The 22,065-nt window shown below is 42.3% G+C and overlaps 1 protein-coding gene across 2 annotated transcripts; it reads left to right on the top strand.

The window, feature by feature from the left end:
• The first annotated feature begins 292 nt into the window (after positions 1-292).
• On the top strand, positions 293-20,115 carry snx4 (sorting nexin 4). 2 transcript variants are annotated; one of them, XM_014173768.3, is made up of 14 exons: positions 298-472; positions 935-1,065; positions 3,418-3,556; positions 3,747-3,896; positions 4,395-4,442; positions 4,798-4,853; positions 5,259-5,331; positions 5,958-6,019; positions 6,152-6,217; positions 16,394-16,483; positions 16,862-16,961; positions 17,366-17,511; positions 17,717-17,831; positions 18,110-20,115. In XM_014173768.3, the coding sequence occupies exons 1-14, from the start codon at positions 383-385 to the stop codon at positions 18,155-18,157; spliced, it is 1,314 nt and encodes a 437-aa protein (XP_014029243.1). In that variant the 5' UTR covers positions 298-382; the 3' UTR covers positions 18,158-20,115. The 2 variants fall into 2 exon arrangements, with proteins under 2 accessions (XP_045563432.1, XP_014029243.1); XM_045707476.2 differs by lacking the exons at positions 16,862-16,961; positions 17,366-17,511 and having other exon boundaries at positions 293-472.
• Positions 20,116-22,065: the final 1,950 nt, after the last annotated feature.

Raw genomic sequence — 22,065 nt, 5'->3', positions numbered from 1 at the left:
TTGAGCTAGCAATAATTGCCTATTTTACACTTTCACTGTGCGTTATAATGCAACATATTGCTATTTTGGTAACACCTACACTAAAGGGGTTTGAGTTTATACATCGTTTATAATTATGTAATAAACAGTTATTACACAATGTTTGTGTGATTATATTTTGGTTGTTGTCGAATATTGACATTACTGCTATTATTGGCAGTATCCTTACCTAACCATTTTACCTAACGGTATATTTGACTATGTACACAGGGCAGGGCAGACAGCAGCTGATCTTTCTCATGACACTCAGGTGAGTTGAGGTTGGGAAAAGAAAAGGGTTAAAGTGCGCATGCGAGTTTCTGCCTGTCTGCTACATTGCTAACAAGACAAAACTCAGGAAGAGATGATGGCAGACTCCGGACCCGAGGAAATAGCGGTGATCGGGAACACCGACCTCACATCGGCAGAACTAGAGAACAACATTAAAAACACGGTATAGCTTCAAACCTATTCTTATTGTAAAAAAAGTGAGGAATTTGGATTTTGATACTTATTGAGCCTGTTGAATGAGTTGGGGTTTCTAGCTACTGGCAGTAGAACTACAGGCCTTATCAATCCACGGAGTTTCGCGAGAGAGCCCCACTGTCGCTGAGTCAACAGCAGCTAGCAGGCTGTGCAGGAAAAGACAGTTAAAAGTTAAATCATTGTAATGTCGATTGTTCAGATTGTTCTTATTAACATGGTTGGCTTGATCATTTTACCAGGAGCTAGCTTGCTAGCACACAACTTTGTTCTGACACAAAGTTAAAGGACTTTGCGAACGTAACAGTACTTACTTTAATCTGGGACCAGCTTTAGCTACCAATATTGATGCCCCATATTGCATGTAAACAACAAATTATACTTCATTATGGTATTGTTACCATGTTATGACTTGTGAAATATCCTCTTCTAGATGGTTGAGATTGAGAAATGGACTAGTCTTCTAAGAAAGATGGAGATCAGCGTTGGAGAGGCAGAGAAAAGGACTGGGAAGAATACAGTCAACATGCAGGAGATATACACTGTTTACCTAATTGAAACACGGTAAATATGTCTCATCAGCTCTGAATCATCTGTGTGAATGATGATTGTTATAGCCTACATCTTCCAGCGCAACTATTTTGTGACACCACCATGAACAGCTTCTTCCACAATCACACCTACACCTCCTTGCACCTGCGCATAATTACACACATTCCGTTATTACAGGTGGTCTGACCCTAACGATAATGATTCTAATGTCTGACTGTTTTAGAAAAGTGACTTGGGTACACTCACTTCATTGTGAACATGTGATCTAAAGGTTTTGTTTGTCACAAACTGCACATCACACCAGCTTTCTTACTTACTTTTAGCTAGCTATACTATTAACTGGTTTCATGTCCGGTTACTCGCTTTCAGCCACAGAGAGTAGTATTTTTTTTGTTGGCCAAGTCTTTAAAAGGAACCATATGTTTTTATTCTGCTTGGAGCAGGGCATGCTATTCCTCATGCACACACATGCCCGCGCGCACACACACTGGGCCTTTGTTCACCAGTTGGCCATTGAGAGGGGAGTGTGGTGTAACCGGGCCCTCAGTGCAGTTAGACTGGAGAATGCCCCCCAGCCACTGATGGAGTCCTCCTCTCCTTTGCCTTCTCTCCTTCCTCTTCCTGCTTCTCTGCTCATCTCTTTATTTCTTGTTATCCTCTCCTCCTCTCTCTGCTTTGTGGTCCCAGTGTGGATTATTAGTGGAGACAGACCATTATGGGCTCTCATTTCCTCCCTAGAATCTTTGCTGCTGGATCATATTTATAAAGTCTCTCTCTATCTTTCTCTGTCCTTCTCTCTGTCAGTAGTCTCTCGCTCTCCTCTTGCTTTATATATACAGTACCAGTCAAAAGTTTGGACACACCAACCCATTGAAACGTTTTTCTGGTAGTAGTCACCTGGAATTCATTTCAATTAACAGGTGTGCCTTGTTAAAAGATCATTTGTGGAATTTCTTTCCTTCTTAATGCGTTTGAGCCAAGCAGTTGTGTTGTGACGAGGTTGGGGTGGTATACAGAAGATAGCCCATATTTGGTAAAAGACAAAGTCCATATTATGGCAAGAACAGTTCAAATAAGCAAAGAGAAATGACAGGCCATCATTACTTTAAGGCATGAAGGTCAGTCAATCTGAACATTTCAAGAACTTTGAAGGTTTCTTCAAGTGGAGTTGCAAAAACCATCAAGCGCTATGATGAAACTGGCTCTCATGAGGACCGCCACAGGAAAGGAAGACCGAGAGTTACCTTTGCTGCAGAGGATAATTCGATTCGTTAGAGTTATCAGTCTCAGAAATTCAAGACCAAATAAATGCTTCACAGAGTTCAAGTAACAGACACATCTCAACATCAACTGTTTAGAGGAGACTGCATGAATCAGGCCTTCATGGTCAAATTGCTGCAAAGGAACCACTACTAAAGGACACCAATAAGAAGAAGAGACTTGCTTGGGCCAAGAAACACGAGCAATGGACATTAGACCGGTAGAAATCTGTTCTTTGGTCTGATGGTTCCAACCGCCGTATCTTTGTGAGATGCAGAGAAGGTGAACGGATGATCTCCGCATGTGTAGTTCACACCGTGAAGCATGGAGGAGGTGTGATGGTGTTGGGGTGCTTTGCTGGTGACACTGTCTGCGACTTACTTGGAATTCAAGGCACACTTAACCAGCATGGCTACCACAGCATTCTGCAGCAACTTGCCATCCCACCTATTTTGCGCTTAGTGGGACTATCATTTGTTTTTCAACAGGACAATGACCCAACACACCTCCAGGCCATGTAAGGGCAATTTGACCAAGATGGAAAGTGATGCATCAGATGGAGAGTGCTGCATCAGATGACCTGGCCTCCACAATCACCCAACCTCAATCCAATTGAGATGGTTTGGGATGAGTTGGACCGCAGAGTGAAGGAAAAGCAGCCAACAAGTGCTCAGCAAATGTGGGAACTCCTTCAAGACTGTTGGAAAGCATTCCAGGTGAAGCTGGTTGAGAGAATGCCAAGCGTGTGCAAAGCTATCATCAAGGCAAAGGGTGGCTACTTTGAAGAATATCAAATATTAAATATATTTGGATTTGTTTAAATTTTCTTTGGTTACTACATGATTCCATATGTGTTAGTTCATAATGTTGATGTCTTCACTATTATTCTACAATGTAGAAAATAGTTTAAAAAAAATTAAGAAAAACCCTTGAATGAGTAGGTGTGTCCAAACTTTTGACTGGTACTGTAAGTTTTAGCATTGGAGTTCATAGAATTGTGGATAATACTGTACTTGGTCCCTTTAAAAGATGTATCAAATCTTTACTTGGTACTCTTATTTAAGTGCAGTTATATGACTTTAGTCCTTTCCTCTCTTCTGACAGGCCAGTTGATGCTGTGACAGAAGGTATAATCCCAGCCCCAGACTCCTTATGGAGGAGATACAGCGAGTTTGAGCTACTCAGAAACTACATGTTGGTCACCTATCCCTTTGTCGTTGTTGCCCCGTTACCCGAGAAGAGGGTACGTGAGAACAAGGAGGATGCCTTGGAATAAATTAGTGCAATATAGTTTAGGAAGTGATATTTGTAGCATGATGTACTTACTACAGTACCCATAATGCACTGTACAGCATCCAGTTTTAACTTAGTAAAGACAATGGTGTTCCGTCTCCTTATCAACATAATAGTAATTCTTTGTCTGTTTCACACAGGCAGAGATTGTGTGGCACAAGCTGTCAGCGGACAACATGGACCCAGACTTTGTGGAGAGAAGGAGAGTTGGACTGGAGAACTTCCTGCTCCGATTAGCCTCCCACCCAGTTCTCTGCAATGACAAGATCTTCTACATCTTCCTCACTGAGGTTAGTTAGCCTCTTTGTAGCCAAGCTGCTATACACCATAACGGGGTGAATCGAGCGTGATTCCAATCTGTTTGTGCTGTCTTGCCAACTCCCTTGTTATGTGTGACAAGGACCATAGTGATCCCCAATCGTTAGCAAAACCGACATTCCTCCCTCTCAAGACTACAACAGTACCAGTAGCTAGTCAGATGTGCTGTTCATAGGTTTTGAGAGGATATACCCTTGACAGAAAAGAGATATCACAGACAAGGACCATTTCCTTACTCAGTTTCTTTGTAGCACTGAGAAGTGTTGTGGAAATAATGTCTTATGAAGTAGGCCTAAAGCTTAACTCTTTACTGACAAGGGTTGTGTGAGTGTTGCTGTAGTTGAAAGGATCACCTTTGACCTTTTGAGTTGATAGTGTGACAGTGTACCCCCAGTGCCTCCATGCATCAGGCTCTCCTATCTCTGATGGTCTTTGTCAAAGTCACACGGCATCCTCTCTCTGTCCCACAGGAAAAAGGATGGAAGGAAATGGTGTACGAGACAGGATTTCAAGCAAAGGTACTCACTCCATCAGCACTTAATGATCTCATCATGGTTGCATTGTCATGTCAACTCTCTTAGATAAGATGCACCTTACTCAATCCTCATGTGACTTTGCAAACCACAGCAGTGCAATAAAGTCTACGTTTGTAAAGTTTGTAATCTGTGTAAACAAATGCATATAGTGCATGTGTATATTTAGGACTCCTGATTTCTTTTAAACAACTCTTAATTGTAATATTTATTCTGATATGTTTTAGGTCTCAAAGGTAAAGTGTTGTCTAAAATGATGCAGGTCCTCAATAACAACCTCTGATCTAACAAACGTGTGGGGGAAAATGTGTTTGTAATTTATTGGTCTGTTTTTTTACAGGCTGATTCCAGGTTGAAAGCTATGAATGCAGCATTCAGGGTGAAGAATCCCGACAAGTAGGCCATAGAAAAGATCTGTCCTAAATAGCACCCTAACTCTACTGTATAGTGCACTGGACTCTGGTCGTTAGTAGTACACTTTATAGGGAATATGGTGCCATTTGGGGGAGATTCACTGTTTTCGTGTCACTGTTTTCTTTTGTGTGAAGCCAACCATACATTTCCATCTTCATGTGTTGTAACTTAATTTAATGAGTCTGTCTCTACTATTCATCCCTTTGCTCTGTATTTGATGTACTTCCATACTTGGTTCTGGGACTGTGTGGGAAGTAGAGTTGGATCAGGTCAATGTAAGTTCGAACATTGACTCTTGTCTTGTTTATCTGTCTTGCTGGAAAGAAAGTGTTGATTTAAGTAGTGATTGGGTGAATTCTTGCTCTTCTCTGGCCCTGGCGTCTGCAGACGGTTTACAGAGCTGAAACACTACAGCGACGAGCTACAGACTGTGGTCTCCCAGCTGCTGAGAGTACGGGCAGTGAGTACAAGGAGCTGTCAGCATATTCACACATCTTACTGACTAGACTGACTACCAGACCTGGGTCAAATACTATTTGAAATCTTTCAAATACTTTGAGTGTTTGGTCTAGCCTGCCAGTTTTGGAACTATTATATGGTTCCATTGAGCCAGGCAAGTTAAACCAAGCGAAGATAAAGTATTTGAAATGATTTCAAATAGTATTTGAACCCAGGTTTGTTAACTACACTCCCATACTGTCAGCTATAACATACATTTTACTGACTAGACATACAGTGAGTGTTAACACATCTGAGCTGGCTTGGAAGTTGACATACATTAGAAGGATAAAACACACAGCTGGTCTGTCTGATAAAAGTGGATTTGCTGCAGCTGTAACACACAGCTTCATGACTAGACTAGGACTAGACATACAGCTGGCTGTAACACACAGGCTGGCCACACTCAGCATATTCACACTTACGAGACTAGACTGACAAAACTAGCACACTGACAGCTGTAACAAACAACTTCGGTTGCATCCCAATATGACACCCTATTCCCTACACAGTACAGAAATTCACAGAAAATAGAACATATAAATAGAAGCAGCGGAATCAAAGGAACTGTGCAAAATCTTTCTCCAGAGGGTAGCAGATCGACTGTATGGGGTGTACAAAGTGCATGGAAACTATGGACGAGTCTTCAGGTAAGACAAGTGCTGTGTTTGGAAGAAAGGGTGAAGTGTATTGCTGCTGCACTATGAACAATGTAATGACTTAATTAGTGTGAAATATATATTTGTTTTATGTGAAATATCTGCTCTGTGCTTGTTGGACAGTGAGTGGAGTGCCATAGAGAAAGAGATGGGAGATGGACTACAAAGTGCTGGCCATCACATGGATGTGTAAGTGTTTGTTTTTTAATGACATGTAACCACACAATAATCTCCAATATAAATCCAGAACAATTTTATTGGATTACATCAGGATTGTATTGCAAGTATTTTCCTCCTCCTATCCCCTGGACATAAAAAAAAAAATGTAACCTTTATTTAACTAGACAAGTCAGTTAAGAACAAATTCTTATTTACAATGTCAACCTACCGGGGAACAGTGGGTTAACTGCCTTGTTCAGGGGCAGAACGACAGATTTTTACCTTGTCAGCTCGGGGATTTGATCCAGCAACGTTTCGGTTACTGGTCCAACGCTCTAACCAGTAGGCCACCTGCCACCCCGACATCAGTTTCTCTCCCTGTCAGCAGATGCATCTGAAATGGCACCCTACTCTCTATGTAGCCTGGTCAAAGGTAGTTCACTATATAGTGAATAGGGCGCCATTTCTCTCGTTAGCCTCTGAGACCTCATACATGCTCATTGAAGGAGCTGATATAGTGATGTGTTGCACAACCCCCCCTTCACTCCAGCAATGCTCTACATAGTACATGGTTTCCCAAGTTAAGCTATACAACACATTTGCCGTGTTTGATTTGAAAGCAGTTCGGGTTTCAAGCACAAGGTCTGGTGTAGCAGGTAGTCGACCATGGGGAATGGGGAGACTTGTGTTGTGAAGGTTCTGGGTTCCAGCTGAGAACTGGCTGGCACCTAGCCAGCGGCTTTTAATTTCAACTTGGGTGCTGTGTATAGTTCTCTTTGAGTATCACAAGTGGTCTTGGCCCTGTCCTTGGACACAGACACACAGACACACACACACACACACACACACACACACACACACACACACACACACACACACACACACACCACACACACACACACACACACACACCTTGGTGTGGTAACATGATTAGCCCCTACCCTGTCACTGATGGGTTCCAGATTGCAAGGCTCAACTCTAGAGGTCAGGGGTCACAGAGCTGGGACAGCTGAGGCGTACCAAGGAAAGGCAGCATTTCTGTCAACGGTTGATACCCAAATGGCACCCTATTCTCTTTTTAGTGCACTACTTTTGACCAGGGCCTATAGGGCTCTGGTCAAAGGTAGTGCACTTTATAAGGAATATGGTGCCACTTGGGACACATACAACCTAGCTTTTAAGCCCCTGGTAATGGTCATAGTGAAGACAGATCATATTTCTCAGCCAGTCTCACCCATTGTCAGGTGTCTGTCAGAGCTATAACACTGTGATATTTGAGTCTCACTTCTGAGAGGGTGTAATGAAATATAGCAGATGTATTCTTGTAGACTCCTCTTCCTCTTTGCTGCAGGTAGGGCTGGGCTGTATACCGTATTTAAGCAATAAGGCACGAGTCTGTGTAGTATATGGCGAATATGCACGACACAAAGCGTAGTGCCTGGATACAGCCCTTAGCCGTGGTATATTGGCCATATACCACAAAGCCCGGAGGTGCCTTATTGCTATTATTAACTGGTCACCAACGTAATTAGAGCAGTAAAAATAAATATTTTGTCATACCTGTGGTATATGGTCTGATTTATCACGTCTGTCAGCCAATCAGCATTCAGGGTTTTAACCACCCAGTTTATAATTTACTATATTCACCGGTATTGATGCACAGACCAGTTTGGGTTTTTACTTTACCTTCTGTAAAGATATTTCAATGTTTGGTTTGTTAAATGTGATACACAATTTCGGCACGTGTCATGTCCGTTTTTAGAGTTTACTCCGCTTTCTACTTTAGTCGTCTTTCTCCCTCTCCTCCTACTGCATGCACTGAATAAGAACGGCTGCATGCCACTTCCCAAAAATAAATATTGTTAGCCGCTAATGCTAATCGCTAGTTATATGGCTAGCTTGCTGGACGATACCAACCCTACCATTACGGTGAGATATGGGTCGGACAACGTACCTCAATGCAGCGGTGGGATATACCATTCTAATTCAAATGTAACTTTTAACCACACTGATATATTGAGTAGATTGAAGTACTGCTAGATTTCCCAGAAAACTGCCCTTTTCGTCATCATTTAAAAATCCACCTTTCCAGAAACAAGTCTCTCACCGTTGCCGCTTGCTATAGACCATTCTCTGCCCCCAGCTGTGCCCTGGACACCATATGTGAACTGATTGCCCCCCATCTATCTTCAGAGCTCGTGCTGCTAGGTGACCTAAACTTGGACATGCTTAACACCCCGGCCATCCAACAATCTAAGCTTGATGCCCTCAATCTCTCACAAATGATCAATGAACCCACCAGGTACAATCCCAAATCCGTAAACACGGGCACCCTCATAGATATCATCCTAAACAACTTGCCCTTCAAATATACCTCTGCTGTTTTCAACCAAGATCTCAGCGATCACTGCCTCATTGCCTGCATCCGTAACGGGTCTGCGGTCAAACGTCCACCCCTCATCACTATCAAACGCTCCCTAAAACACTTCAGCGAGCAGGCCTTCCTAATCGACCTGGCCCGGGTATCCTGGAAGGATATTGACCTCATCCCATCAGTAGAGGATGCCTGGTCATTCTTTAAAAGTGCGTTCCTCACCATCTTAAATAAGCATGCCCCTTTCAAAAAATGTAGAACCGGTAACAGATATAACCCTTGATTCTCTCCAGACCTGACTGCCCTTGACCAGCACAAAAACATCCTGTGGCGTTCTGCATTAGCATCGAATAGCCCCCGTGATATGCAACTTTTCAGGGAAGTTAGGAACAAATATACACAGGTAGTTAGGAAACCTAAGGCTAGCTTTTTCAAGCAGAAATTTGCATCCTGTAGCACAAATTCAAAAAAGTTCTGAGACAGTGTAAAGTCCATGGAGAATAAGAGCACCTCCTCCCAGCTGCCCACGGCACTGAGGCTAGGAAACACTGTCACCACTGATAAATCCACTATAATTGAGAATTTCAATAAGCATTTTTCTACGGCTGGCCATGCTTTCCACCAGGCTACCACTACCCCGGTCAACAGCCCTGTGCTCCCCACAGCAACTCGCCCAAGCCTCCCCCATTTCTCCTTCACCCAAATCCAGATAGCTGATGTTCTTAAAGAACTGCAAAACCTGTACCCCTACAAATCAGCCGGGCTAGACAATCTGGGCTCTCTATTTTTTTTAAATTATCTGCCGAAATTATTGCAACCGCTATTACTAGCCTGTTCAACCTCTCTTGCGTATCGTCTGAGATTCCCAAAGATTGCAAACCTGCCGTGGTCATCCCCCTCTTCAAAGGGGGAGACACTCTAGACCCAAATTGCTACAGACCTATATCTATCCTACCCTGCCTTTCTAAGGTCTTCGAAAGCTAAGTTAACAAACAGATTTCCAACCATTTCGAATCCCATCGTACCTTCTCCTCTATGCAATCTGGTTTCAGAGCTGGTCATGGGTGCACCTCAGCCACGCTCAAGGTCCTAAACGATATCATAACCGCCATCGATAAGAGACATTACTGTGCAGCCGTATTCATCGACCTGGCCAAGGCTTTCGACTCAATCACCACATTCTTATTGGCAGACTCAACAGCCTTGTTTCTCAAAAGATTGCCTCGCCTGGTTCACCAACTACTTCTCTGATAGAGTTCAGTGTGTCAAATCGGAGGGCCTGTTGTCTGGACCTCTGGCAGTCTCTATGGGGGTGCCACAGGGTTCAAATCTCGGGCCGACTCTCTTCTCTGTATACATCAATGATGTCGCTCTCGCTGATGGTGATTCTCTGATCCACCTCTACGCAGACGACACCATTCTGTATACTTCTGGCCCTTCTTTGGACACCGTGTTAACTAACCTCCAGATGAGCTTCAATGCAATACAACTCTCCTTCCATGGCATCCAACTGCTCTTAAATGCAAGTAAAACTAAATGCATGCTCTTCAACCTATCGCTGCCCGCACCTGCCCGCCCGTCCAGCATCACTACTCTGGATGGTTCTGACTTAGAATATGTGGACAACTACAAATACCTAGGTGTCTGGCTAGACTGTAAACTCTCCTTCCAGACTCGCATTAAGCATCTCCAATCCAAAATTAAATCTAGAATCGGCTTCCTATTTCACAACAAAGCATCTTTCACTCATACTGCCAAACATACCCTCGTAAAACTGACCATCCTACCGATCCTCGACTTCGGCGATGTCATGTATAAAATAGCCTCCAACACTCTACTCAACAAATTGGATGCAGTCTATCACAGTGCCATCCGTTTTGTCACCAAAGCCCCATATATTACCCACCACTGCGATCTGTACGCTCTCGTTGGCTGGCCATCGCTTCATACTCATCGCCAAACCAACTGGCTCCTGGTCATCTACAAGTCTCTGCTAGGTAAAGCCCCACCTTATCTCAGCTCACTGGTCACCATAGCAGCACCCACCCGTAGCACGCGCTCCAGCAATTATATCTCACTGGTCACCCCCAAAGCCAATTCCTCCTTTGGCCAACTTTCCTTCCAGTTCTCTGCTGCCAATGACTGGAACGAGCTGCAAAAATCACTGAAGCTGGAGACTCATATCTCCCTCACTAGCTTTAAGCACCAGCTGTCAGAGCAGCTCACAGATCACTGCACCTGTACATAGCCCATCTGTAAACAGCCCATCCAACTACCTCATCCCCATACTTATTTACAGTGAGGGAAAAAAGTATTTGATCCCCTGCTGCCTTTGTACGTTTGCCCACTGACAAAGAAATGATCAATCTATAATTTTAATGGTAGGTTTATTTGAACAGTGAGAGACAGAACAACAACAACAAAATCTAGAAAAACGCATGTCAAAAAATGTTATAAATTGATTTGCATTTTAATGAGGGAAAAAAGTATTTGATCCCCTGCTGATTTTGTACGTTTGCCCACTGACAAAGAAATGATCGGTCTATAATTTGAATGGTAGGTTTATTTGAACAGTGAGAGACAGAACAACAACAAAAAAATCTAGAAAAACGCATGTCAAAAATGTTATAAATTGATTTGCATTTTAATGAGGGAAATAAGTATTTGACCCCTCTGCAAAACATGACTTGTTGGCAATCACAGAGGTCAGACGTTTCTTGTAGTTGGCCACCAGGTTTGCACACATCTCAGGAGGGATTTTGTCCCACTCCTCTTTGCAGATCTTCTCCAAGTCATTAAGGTTTCGAGGCTGACGTTTGGCAACTCGAACCTTCAGCTCCCTCCACAGATTTTCTATGGGATTAAGGTCTGGAGACTGGCTAGGCCACTACAGGACCTTAATGTGCTTCTTCTTGAGCCACTCCTTTGTTGCCTTGGCCGTGTGTTTTGGGTCATTGTCGTGCTGGAATACCCATCCACGACCCATTTTCAATGCCCTGGCTGAGGGAAGGAGATTTGACGGTACCCTCACCCAAGATTTGACGGTACATGGCCCCGTCCATCGTCCCTTTGATGCGGTGAAGTTGTCCTGTCCTCTTAGCAGAAAAACACCCCCAAAGCATAATGTTTCCACCTCCATGTTTGACGGTGGGGATGGTGTTCTTGGGGTCATAGGCAGCATTCCTCCTCGTCCAAACACGGCGAGTTGAGTTGATGCCAAAGAGCTCCATTTTGGTTTCATCTGACAACACTTTCACCCAGTTGTCATTTGAATCATTCAGATGTTCATTGGCAAACTTCAGACAGGCATGTATATGTGCTTTCTTGAGCAGGGGGACCTTGCGGGCGCTGCAGGATTTCAGTCCTTCACGGCGTAGTGTGTTACCAATTGTTTTCTTGTTGACTATGGTCCCAGCTGCCTTGAGATCATTGACAAGATCCTCCCGTGTAGTTCTGGGCTGATTCCTCACCGTTCTCATGATCATTGCAACTCCACGAGGTGAGATCTTGCATGGAGCCCCAGGCCGAGGGAGAGTGACAGTTCTTTTGTGTTTCTTCCATTTGCGAATAATCACACCAACTGTTGTCACCTTCTCACCAAGCTGCTTGGCGATGGTCTTGTAGCCCATTCCAGCCTTGTGTAGGTCTACAATCTTGTCCCTGACATCCTTGGAGAGCTCTTTGGTCTTGGCCATGGTGGAGAATTTGGAATCTGATTGATTGATTGCTTCTGTGGACAGGTGTCTTTTATACAGGTAACAAGATGAGATTAGGAGCACTCACTTTAAGAGTGTGCTCCTAATCTCAGCTCGTTACCTGTGTAAAAGACACCTGGGAGCCAGAAATCTTTCTGATTGAGAGGGGGTCAAATACTTATTTCCCTCATTAAAATGCAAATCAATTTATAACATTTTTGACATGCGTTTTCCTGGATTTTGTTGTTGTTATTCTGTCTCTCACTGTTCAAATAAACCTACCATTAAAATTATATAGACTGATCATTTCTTTGTCAGTGGGCAAACGTACAAAATCAGCAGGGGATCAAATATTTTTTTCCCCCTCACTGTATTTATCTTGCTCCTTTGCACCGTATCTCTACTTGCACATTCATCTTCTGCACATCTACCATTCCAGTGTCTAATTGCTATATTGTAATTACTTCGCCACCATGGCCTATTTATTGCCTTACCTCCCTTATCTTACCTCATTTGCACTTACTGTATATAGATTTTTCTCTTTTCTACTGTATTATTGTTTGTTTATTCCATGTGTAACTCTGTGTTGTTGTGTGTGTCGAACTGCTGTGCTTTATCTTGGCCAGGTCGCAGTTGAAAATGGGAACTTGTTCTCAACTAGCCTACCTGGTTAAATAAAGGTGAAATAAAATAAAAATAAAAATAAATAAAAATCATGCTAGCTAGCAGTAGCCACCGCAGCCATTTTGGAATGACAGTGTCAGCCAATCAGCTCCTTTGTTGTTCAACGTGATGTCCCATTCCATAATGGCTGCCATGGCTCCTGCTATCTAGCATGAGGAAGAAAAGGGCAGTTTTCTGGTAAAACTAGCAGTATTTTAATCTTCTTGTGTGGATAAATGTACTAAGAGTCAGAGCAAACATAGTTATCTAATACAGTCTGGTACCAGTGCTGGTGTAGGCCTAGAAAAGCATGTTTGTGCAACGGTATCTTCTAAATCAGAGAGGAATAGACAGGTTGGTTGTTCAGCGAGGGGCAAAATAAACGGGGTTGGCTTTGATTGTTGACAACATGTAAACTATATTTCGTGTCTAATGTTTATTGAAAACATAGATACCGTTGCACAATGAAAATACATCTCTCAAATACATTATTACAGTTGTTGGTTGGTTAGCTACCTAGTGAATTGTTTTGCCATATTAGCATAGACATGACAGTCAAAACACCTCAAAACAAGACATGGTATCAATAATAAAATGAAACGAGTCACCTACGATTCCCCACATAGCAGTTTTGTGTCATTGTTGCTAGCCATCTGTCCATCCAGAATCACAACACACAGACTTCTGCCTCATTGAATCGTGTGCATAGTTTGTGATGGTAAATTAATCCGTCTAGAGGTGAAGCATGAATATGTTAGCTAGCTACATAAGGTAGAAAAACATGTCATGTAACATCTAATTAGGGTAATCTGGAAATACTGACCAACACTTTGGTTCCCCTGTCAATAATTCCTCCCTGGCTTATTCATTCGTTGTCATGTCAAACAACAATGTATTCAAGGTGCTGCCCACTATATTTAATCATTCTATTCAATAATCATTCTATTCAATAATCATTCTATTTCCATGATTCCAACAGTTAACCAAGTAGCTAGGCGTAGATGTTTTGCCCATGTCATGCAGCCCTGCATGGCACAGTGTGGAAATGAAAACAAAAGTGCAGGAAATTGATGAAAATGCTGGAAATTATTTTTGCGCAAATATTGATATAATAACCATCATATCAAAGTAAATTTGGAGTCGCGATAGGTTGTTGTCCGCCCACTATGAATTGGAAAAGCATGCAGTTTATTAGGCTACAGATGGAATAAATGATGAACTTCACAGAGTGGTGAAAGTGCACTGTGATGAGCTTGATGCTCCTTTCCAATAACTATCGGCGGTCTTATTCTGGTGACATGATGACCGATGCTTGGCTGCCGTTTGACAAACAAAAATTATCTCACTCATCTATAACAATCTCATCATGTAGGTAGCCTACTCGCACTGTATCTAGGAGCTGTTGGCTAGAGTGCACGTGCCAAGACCAGAGTGGGCATATTTGCTATACAGTGCCTTCGGAAAGTTTTCAGACCCCTTGACTTTTTCCACATTGTTACTTTAGAGCCTTATTCTAAAATAGATAAAATACATTCCTCAGCAATCTACACACAATCCCCCATAATGACAAAGTGAAAACTGTGTTTTAGACATTTTAGCAAATGTTTAAAAACAGGAAATACCTTATTTAAGTATTCAGACCCTTTGCTATGAAACTTGAAATTGAGCTCAGGTGCATCTTGATCATACTTGAGAGGTTTCTACAACTTCATTGGAGTCCACCCGTGGTAAATTAAATTGATTGGACATGATTTGGAAAGGCACACACCTGTCTATATAAGGTCCCACAGTTGACAGTACATGTCAGAGCAAAAACCAAGCCATGAGGTCAAAGGAATTGTCCGTAGGGCTCAGAGACAGGATGGGGTCAAGGCACAGATCTGGTGAAGGGTACCAAAACATTTCTGCAGCATTGAAGGTCCGCAAGAACACAGTGGCCTCCACCATTCTTAAATGGAAGACGTTTGTAACCACCAAGACTCTTCCTAGAGCTGGCCGCCCGGCCAAACAGCAATCGGGGGAGAAGGGCCTTGGTCAGGGAGGTGACCAAGAACCTGATGGTCACTCTAACAGAGCACTAGAGTTCCTCTGTGGCGATGGGAGAACCTTCCAGAATGACAACCATCCATGCAGCACTCCACCAATCAGGCCTTTATGGTGGAGTGGCCAGACGGAAGCCACTCCTCAGTAAAAGGCACATGACAGCCCGCTTGGAGTTTGCCAAAAAGAACCTAAAAGACTCATGCCATAAGAAAAAATATGATCTGGTGGGATGAAACCAAGATTTAACTCTTTGGCCTGAATGCCAAGCGTCACATCTGGAGGAAACCTGCCACAATCCCTACGGTGACGCATGGTGGTGGCAGCATCATGGGGGGGGGGGGTTTCAGTGGCAGGGACTGGGAGACTAGTCAGGATCAAGGCAAAGTACAGAGAGATCCTTGATGAAAACCTGCTCCAGAGCGCTCAGGACCTCAGACTGGGGCGAAGGTTCACCTTCCAACAGGACAATGACCTTAAGCACACAGCCAAGACAACGCTGGAGTGGCTTCGGGACAAGTCTCTGAATGTCCTTGAGTGGCCCAGCCAGAGCCCCAATCGAACTTCTCTGGAGAGACCTGAAAATAGCTGTGCAGCAACGGTCCCCATTCAACCTGACAGAGCTTGAGAGGATCTGCAGAGAAGAATGGGAGAAACTCTCCAAATACAGGTGTGCCAAGCTTGTAGCGTCATACTCAAGAAGACTCGAGGCTGTAATCGCTGCCAAAGGTGCTTCAACAAAGTACTGAGTAAAGGGTCTGAATAATTATGTAAAGGTGATATTTCAGTTTTTTGTAAAAATGTGCAAACATTTCTAAAACCTGTTATTAACTTGGCATTATGGGGTATTGTGTGTAGATTGATGAAACATTTTTTTGATCAATTGTAGAATAAGGCTGTAACGTAACAAAATGTGGAAAAAGTCAAGGGGTCTGAATACTTTCCGAATGCACTTTATAACGCATCATTTGTTGTGAGAAAACCATCAGTGGAATTAAATGCAATAGAAACCCATTTAACTTGTATTTTTATTCGGTACATGAGAATTTAACCACAAAAGTTATTTTATGTGCACTACATCATCATGTACAGCCTTTTATCCGCAACATGTCCATTTCATGGAAACGTATGCTGATAATTTTTTTTTACTATTCGCATGAAAATCTGTTGCCAATTGGATAGAAACCTAGCTACTGACTGGAATGGATGTATTTTGGGTGTTCTTGCCGCATGGTATTCATGATTCCTTGTTCATCTGAACAGGATGTGATGGATTAAAGGAAATGTATTCATACTCCCATCTCTTGCCTGCAGGTATGATGCTTCTGTGCTTCAGTCTTACTTTAGTGAGCTGATGTAGTTTCCCTATCCTCCTGTTAAAGGTGCGATCGAGTAAAGCAAATGTATTCATATGGACTCTCCTCTTGTCTACAGGTATGCTGCTTCTGTAGATGATATTCTGGAGGAAGAGGAGCACTATGCTGATCAGCTGAAGGAGTACCTGTTCTATACTGAGGCACTAAGGTACAGTATTACAGTACACCTACTGAACACCAGGACTGCTGCTGTAGGCCATGTAAATATCACTTTATACACCCTAATGTCAACCAAGATACAGAAAGCTCATTATGTTCTGGGTTGTGCTTGTTATGGAGGCAGCTTCACATCCTCACGCCAACTTGCCAAAGACCTGTGTGGACCACTGTTGACTTTTGCCAATGGCATACTGAATTCCAACTCACTGAGCCCCCTCATTGAATCTATTGAACAGCCCTCATGACACTGTGTATGGTGCAGAATGATCATACATCTACATAGTACAGTAGCAACCATGATGAGCAGCTAGGCATCAGTACATCCAGTAGCAACCATTATGATCAGCAAAGGCCTCTGTTTCTGCAGGGCAGTGTGCAGGAAGCATGAGCTGACACAGTTTGAGCTGGAGATGGCTGCACAGGACTTAGCCTCTAAGAAACAGCAGAAGGAGGAGCTGGTCACAGGGGTGAGTCATCACACACAAGGTTGAAGCCATCTCCACAGCTAGGAAGAACCAGGTTGCGTGCTCCCTATATAGTGATCTACTTTCAACGAGGGCCTGTAGGGCCCTGAACTGCACTGTTGATTAAGGGCTTGTAAGTAAGCATTTCACGGTAAAGTCTACACTTGTTGTATTCGGCGCATGTGGCAAATAAAGTTTGATTTGATTTAGGGGCATAGGGTGCCATTTTGGACATAGCCTCAGTTTCTAAAGAGACACATGGAGCTCCTCAGCAAATAATATGAGGCAATAGATAGCAGATAGCAAGCACATAAATAAAATCAATTTAGTCAAAAGTTGCTGTGAAGCTTATCCAAACCTTAAAGAATGACCAGATGGAATGTTGAGCTTCCCTTCCCTGTGTTCAGACTGTGCGGACGTTCTCACTGAAGGGGATGACCAGTAAGCTGTTTGGCCAGGAGACTGCAGAGCAGAGGGAGGCTAAGTTACAAGTGTTAGAACAGCAGATAGAGGAGGGAGAGGAGGCTGTGAAAGAGAAGAACACCGAGAGCGAGTGAGAAACCAACATAATTTTTCTGTCTCTCACCCTCTGTCTCTCTCGCTCTCTCTATGGCTCCTTTGATTGTCCAACATGTTATAATTTAATCACTTTATTTGCTGCTTTAATCAGCTGCTTTGGAGGTTGACCAGCTGACCATTTTTGTTTTTAATTTGAAGGATCTGAGAAGGTTATAAAGCAAGTCTTTCTCTCTCCGCAGTGAGTTTGTGAAGACTGCCTGGGTAGACATTGAGCGCTTTAAAGACCAAAAGGACCGGGACCTGAAGGAGGCCCTGATTAGCTATGCAATCATGCAGATCAGCAGGTGTAAAAAGGTGACACGTCCCCACAGATACTTAAAATGTATTGAGTATTCTGCCTGGAAATTTTAATCTTTTGTGTTATTTTATCAATACCAAATATATCGTAAAATACTGTATTACTGTGCTGCATAATACAACTTCCTCTGTTTTGTTATTTTTCTCTTTCTGTCTCTCTCTCTCTCAATTTTAATTCAAAGGGCTTTATTGGCTTGGGAAACATATGTTTACATTGCCAAAGCAAGTGAAATGGATAATAAACAAAAGTAAAACTCTCTCGCTCTCTCTCTCAGGGAATACAAGTGTGGACCAACGCAAAGGAGTGTTTCAACAAGATGTGATCTTCAGGGCCGAAACAGGCCCTCCAAACAAACAGCAAAACAGAACATGCTTCTTTTCAGGGGACTCCACCTGGGTTTGCATCCCAAATTGCACTCTATTCCCAAAATAGTGTGCTACTTTTGACCAGAGCCTTGTGGGATCTGTTCACTATATAGGGAATAGGGTGTTTTTTGGGACAGATTTCTGGACACAGTCCCTATGATCCTTATGGCAACATACTGAGAGGTGTTTTGATCATGTCTGTTCAAGAATAAATAAATAATAATTATTTTTCTATATCTTTATCATGTCCGATTGCTAGCTGCCTTGATTTGATCGACTTGCAATTGTAGTTATTTCTCAGTGACTGTCTGACAAATGTATGTATTTTTTCAGACAAATGTATTTTCGCTGAAATGCTGATTTAAGGTAATTCGCCATGCACTTACACTAATTTGTTTATAGAGATGCCAAGAAATGTGGACTGAATCCAATTTTCCTATGCTGCCTTTTACACAATGTTCAAAATCACGTTATAAGATTAGGCTTGCAAATTTTCTATGAATTCCCTGGTTTTCCCCAAAATTCCAGGAATCAGTAGGGAACAAGAATTTTGCAACCCTACATAAGATTACAACTATTATTTAGATTTTTTTGTTATTGAACCTTTAACCATGCATGTCAATTAACAACAAATTATTATTTACAATGGAGGCAAGAGGCAATTAGACTAGTTCTATAAGAATGTGCTTGCCGTTTATTTTTCATGCATAATTCACTTATTGTGCTTTTGTCAATTTTATACTTGTGTGGTTGGTATATTGACCTTTATGTCTTTTCTACTCTCTCAGTGCATTGTCCCAGTATACTAAAATAAGGTGTTCAACCTTTTCAGATGTTTTTGTGCAACATTAAGAATGTAACCCTCCTATTTAAATGGCTTACTGTACTTTGCCATTCAAAACATACTCAGGCACTTGGCCTTAAGTAACCACTATGATGAATGGCAGGCTTGTCATTTCTGAAGAGTGGGTGGGTCAGTGTTTTGATAAATATAGCCAAAGGAACAGGAAGGTCACACAGGAAAGACAGGATGTGATAATTTACTTATGGTAGTGTTGTGCGTGTACTGGGGATGCGGCCCAAATGACTCCCTATGCTCTATATAGTGCATTACTTTTGACCAGAGCACTCTGGGCCCTGGTCTAAACTAGTGCACTAAATAGGAAAGGGTGCAATTTGGGACACAACCCTGGCCTCTTGCATCTCTGTTCACTCTAAGGGCTAGGGGAGGAGGTGCAATGTTAATCGTGAATTTGGGATGAGATCAGAGCGCTCTGGCAGGAAATTGCACTGTTTATGCGGTTGTAAGGTTGTAATCATTGTGCCAAAAATACACTAATAAATAGGAAGAATTCTAGTTTAAGGTCTCTTAAAATCATGTGTGTGGTGTGTTTGTTAAATGTTTATATAAATTCAGTTAAACTACTGTAACCCTTATTACTTTTACTACAAGGTAGAAGCACACAGCTGCGCTTATAGCAGGACACTATGCGCATTTGTTGATGCTGTATTTCCTTCTGTGAGGAGTGCTTTTAAAGTGCAGTCCAACAATGAGTTAGTCTGCATTTACACAGGCAGCCCAATTGTGATCTTTTTTTCACTAGTTGGTCATTTGACCAATCAGATCAACTCTGAAAAAGCTCTGATGTGAAAAGTTCTGATGTTATTGGTCAAAAGACCAATCATAATTGGGCTGCTTGTGTTTACGCAGCCTAACTGACCTCAGGTTTTTCCTCCCACCTCTCTCACACACAGCATTAATTAAGCAATGAGGCATGAGAACCCGGGAATTAACTCCCAAAGGGCTGTTCGAGGCGAAGCCAAGGGCCAATAAAAAGCCTTTTGGAGGGTGTTCTCTACGATTTGCTTTTATAAAATGGTTGCCAACATATTAAAAAATATTAATATCATTGTTTTAATTTGTAAATTGTTTTATTTCATCCTTCCACCAGACCATATAGTCCAGGCAAAAGCCAGTCATTAGGACAGAGGTTCTATAGTTGCTAGCCAAACATCCCCTTACAAGATTGCAGTTTTGAAACTGCAGTAAAAGTGCAGTAACTGCAGTTGACTGTGGTATTTTGGATGCTGTAATTGCAGAATAACTGCAGTTATACTGCACTCTAATTGCAGTTACACTGCAAAATTACTACAGTAAAAAAACGTATTTTGGATGCAGTACATACTGAAGTTAAACTGCACTCTAACTGCAGTTATACTGCAACTGACTGCAATCTTTTTTGTAATGGTCCTACCCCAGTGTTTTCCAAGCTCAGTCCTTGGGACCAAGTGGTGCACATTTTGTTATTTGCCCTAACAATACACAGCTGATTCAAAGCTTGATGATTAGTTGATTATTTGAGTCAGCTGTGTAGTGCTAGGGAAAAAAACTAAATGTGCCACCCCTTGGTGTCCCGAGGACTGAGTTTTCTATTTCAATGGTTGCTATCAGTGGTGATTTTAGCATGTAAATCTTGGTGGGGTAAACTGTAAAAAAAAAAATTGATGCATGCCAGCAAAGCCACAACACAACACTAAACAACACATTAATTGCACCATAACGGTGACAACAAACGGTTAGGGCCTACATAAAGCTGTCCCAACAGCAGAGTTTTCTTTTCAGCACCATCCTTACCACCGCTACACCTGGCTAGAGCCTTGTCTGGCAGCAAAACAGTTCATTTAGCCTCATTTACTTACTTTTTAAAAAACATAGCTGATATGGCTGACTTGCTTAAATAAATGTGGTTTCTACTGACAATTGAGATGTACAAACTATGGCATAAGGGAACGATGAGCAGATAAGAGGCAATACGTCATTTTGATTAAGACATTAATGAGCAAGCTTAGACAGGCGTAGTCCATATAACTATTTGTTCAGCTCTTTTGAAATGTACAGTGACAGAATTCAGAACAGTATTCTCCATGTACACCAAGTCAGAACCGTAAGAAAAATAAAGGGGGCATATAGGCAGACAATGAAAGCTCTTACAATATTCGATGATGACATTTCGCTAAAACAGGCTATAGGCTACATGTGCACCACCAAGTCAGAACAGTATGCTACATTATGAGGGGGAAAGGGACCAATTTATTAGGGTGAGGCACATGGCCTACTAACAGCTTACTACACAACATATATTACTTAGCTACAGTATACATATCTCCCTGGCATATTACATAATTTATGCAGCAGCATATAATACATTTTTGGACTCACCGCTGTGCTTTGCTCACTTGAACAGGAAGGTGGTGCAGTGATCCTTCTTGTGGGCAAATTTTGTCAAGAACTTTGTCATCAAAGTCTGGCATTCTCTAGATCTAAGGTGCTTTCAAGACAACTAGGAACTCTGAAAAAAACAAGATTGAATCATGACGTCAGTTATCTTCAGGTCGGAGCTCTAGAAAGAGGCCCAAGTTCCCAACTTGGAATTCTGAGTTGGATGACCGTTCAAAACTTTTTTCCCCAGTCGGAGCTAGTTTTTTCAGAGTTCCCAGTAGTCTTGAACTCACTAAAGTCTGACATTTCCCAGTTCCGAGTTTCAGTTGTTTTGAATGCGGCAGAAGTCATGCTGGATTGACAGCATGGCCAATGTATTCAACCTTTTCAGGCCATGTTGTTGCGTGTGGATGTTTATCCTTTTCAGCTTGGAAAAGAGACCCTTAAACCCAGTCTTGGACCACACATCCTCTCCACCGAATAGCAGGCAGGGGAAGCAAAATAGTGATTGCTTTGCAACGCTTGCAGTTAGCCACTGATTCCTTCCAAACCACTCATTGTTGAATTTGCGATTTTCAACTTGTTATGTAATGTTCAGATGAGCACCGATACGTTTTATATATAATTTCTCTTATATATAATTTC

The sequence above is a fragment of the Salmo salar genome, chromosome 25 (assembly GCF_965601325.2).
Source record: "Salmo salar chromosome 25, fSalSal1, whole genome shotgun sequence".
In the NCBI taxonomy this organism is placed as follows: domain Eukaryota; kingdom Metazoa; phylum Chordata; class Actinopteri; order Salmoniformes; family Salmonidae; genus Salmo; species Salmo salar.
Note: the sequence above shows the minus strand (reverse complement) of the source record. Positions and strands in the feature narration are given on the sequence as shown.

Coding starts and splice junctions, on each gene's coding strand:
- snx4 (XM_014173768.3), top strand. CDS start 383: ATGATGGCAGACTCCGGACCCGAGGAAATAGCGGTGATCGGGAACACC. Junction 3,897..4,394: donor TCTACATCTTCCTCACTGAG/GTTAGTTAGCCT, acceptor TCTGTCCCACAG/GAAAAAGGATGGAAGGAAAT. Junction 4,854..5,258: donor AGGGTGAAGAATCCCGACAA/GTAGGCCATAGA, acceptor TGGCGTCTGCAG/ACGGTTTACAGAGCTGAAAC.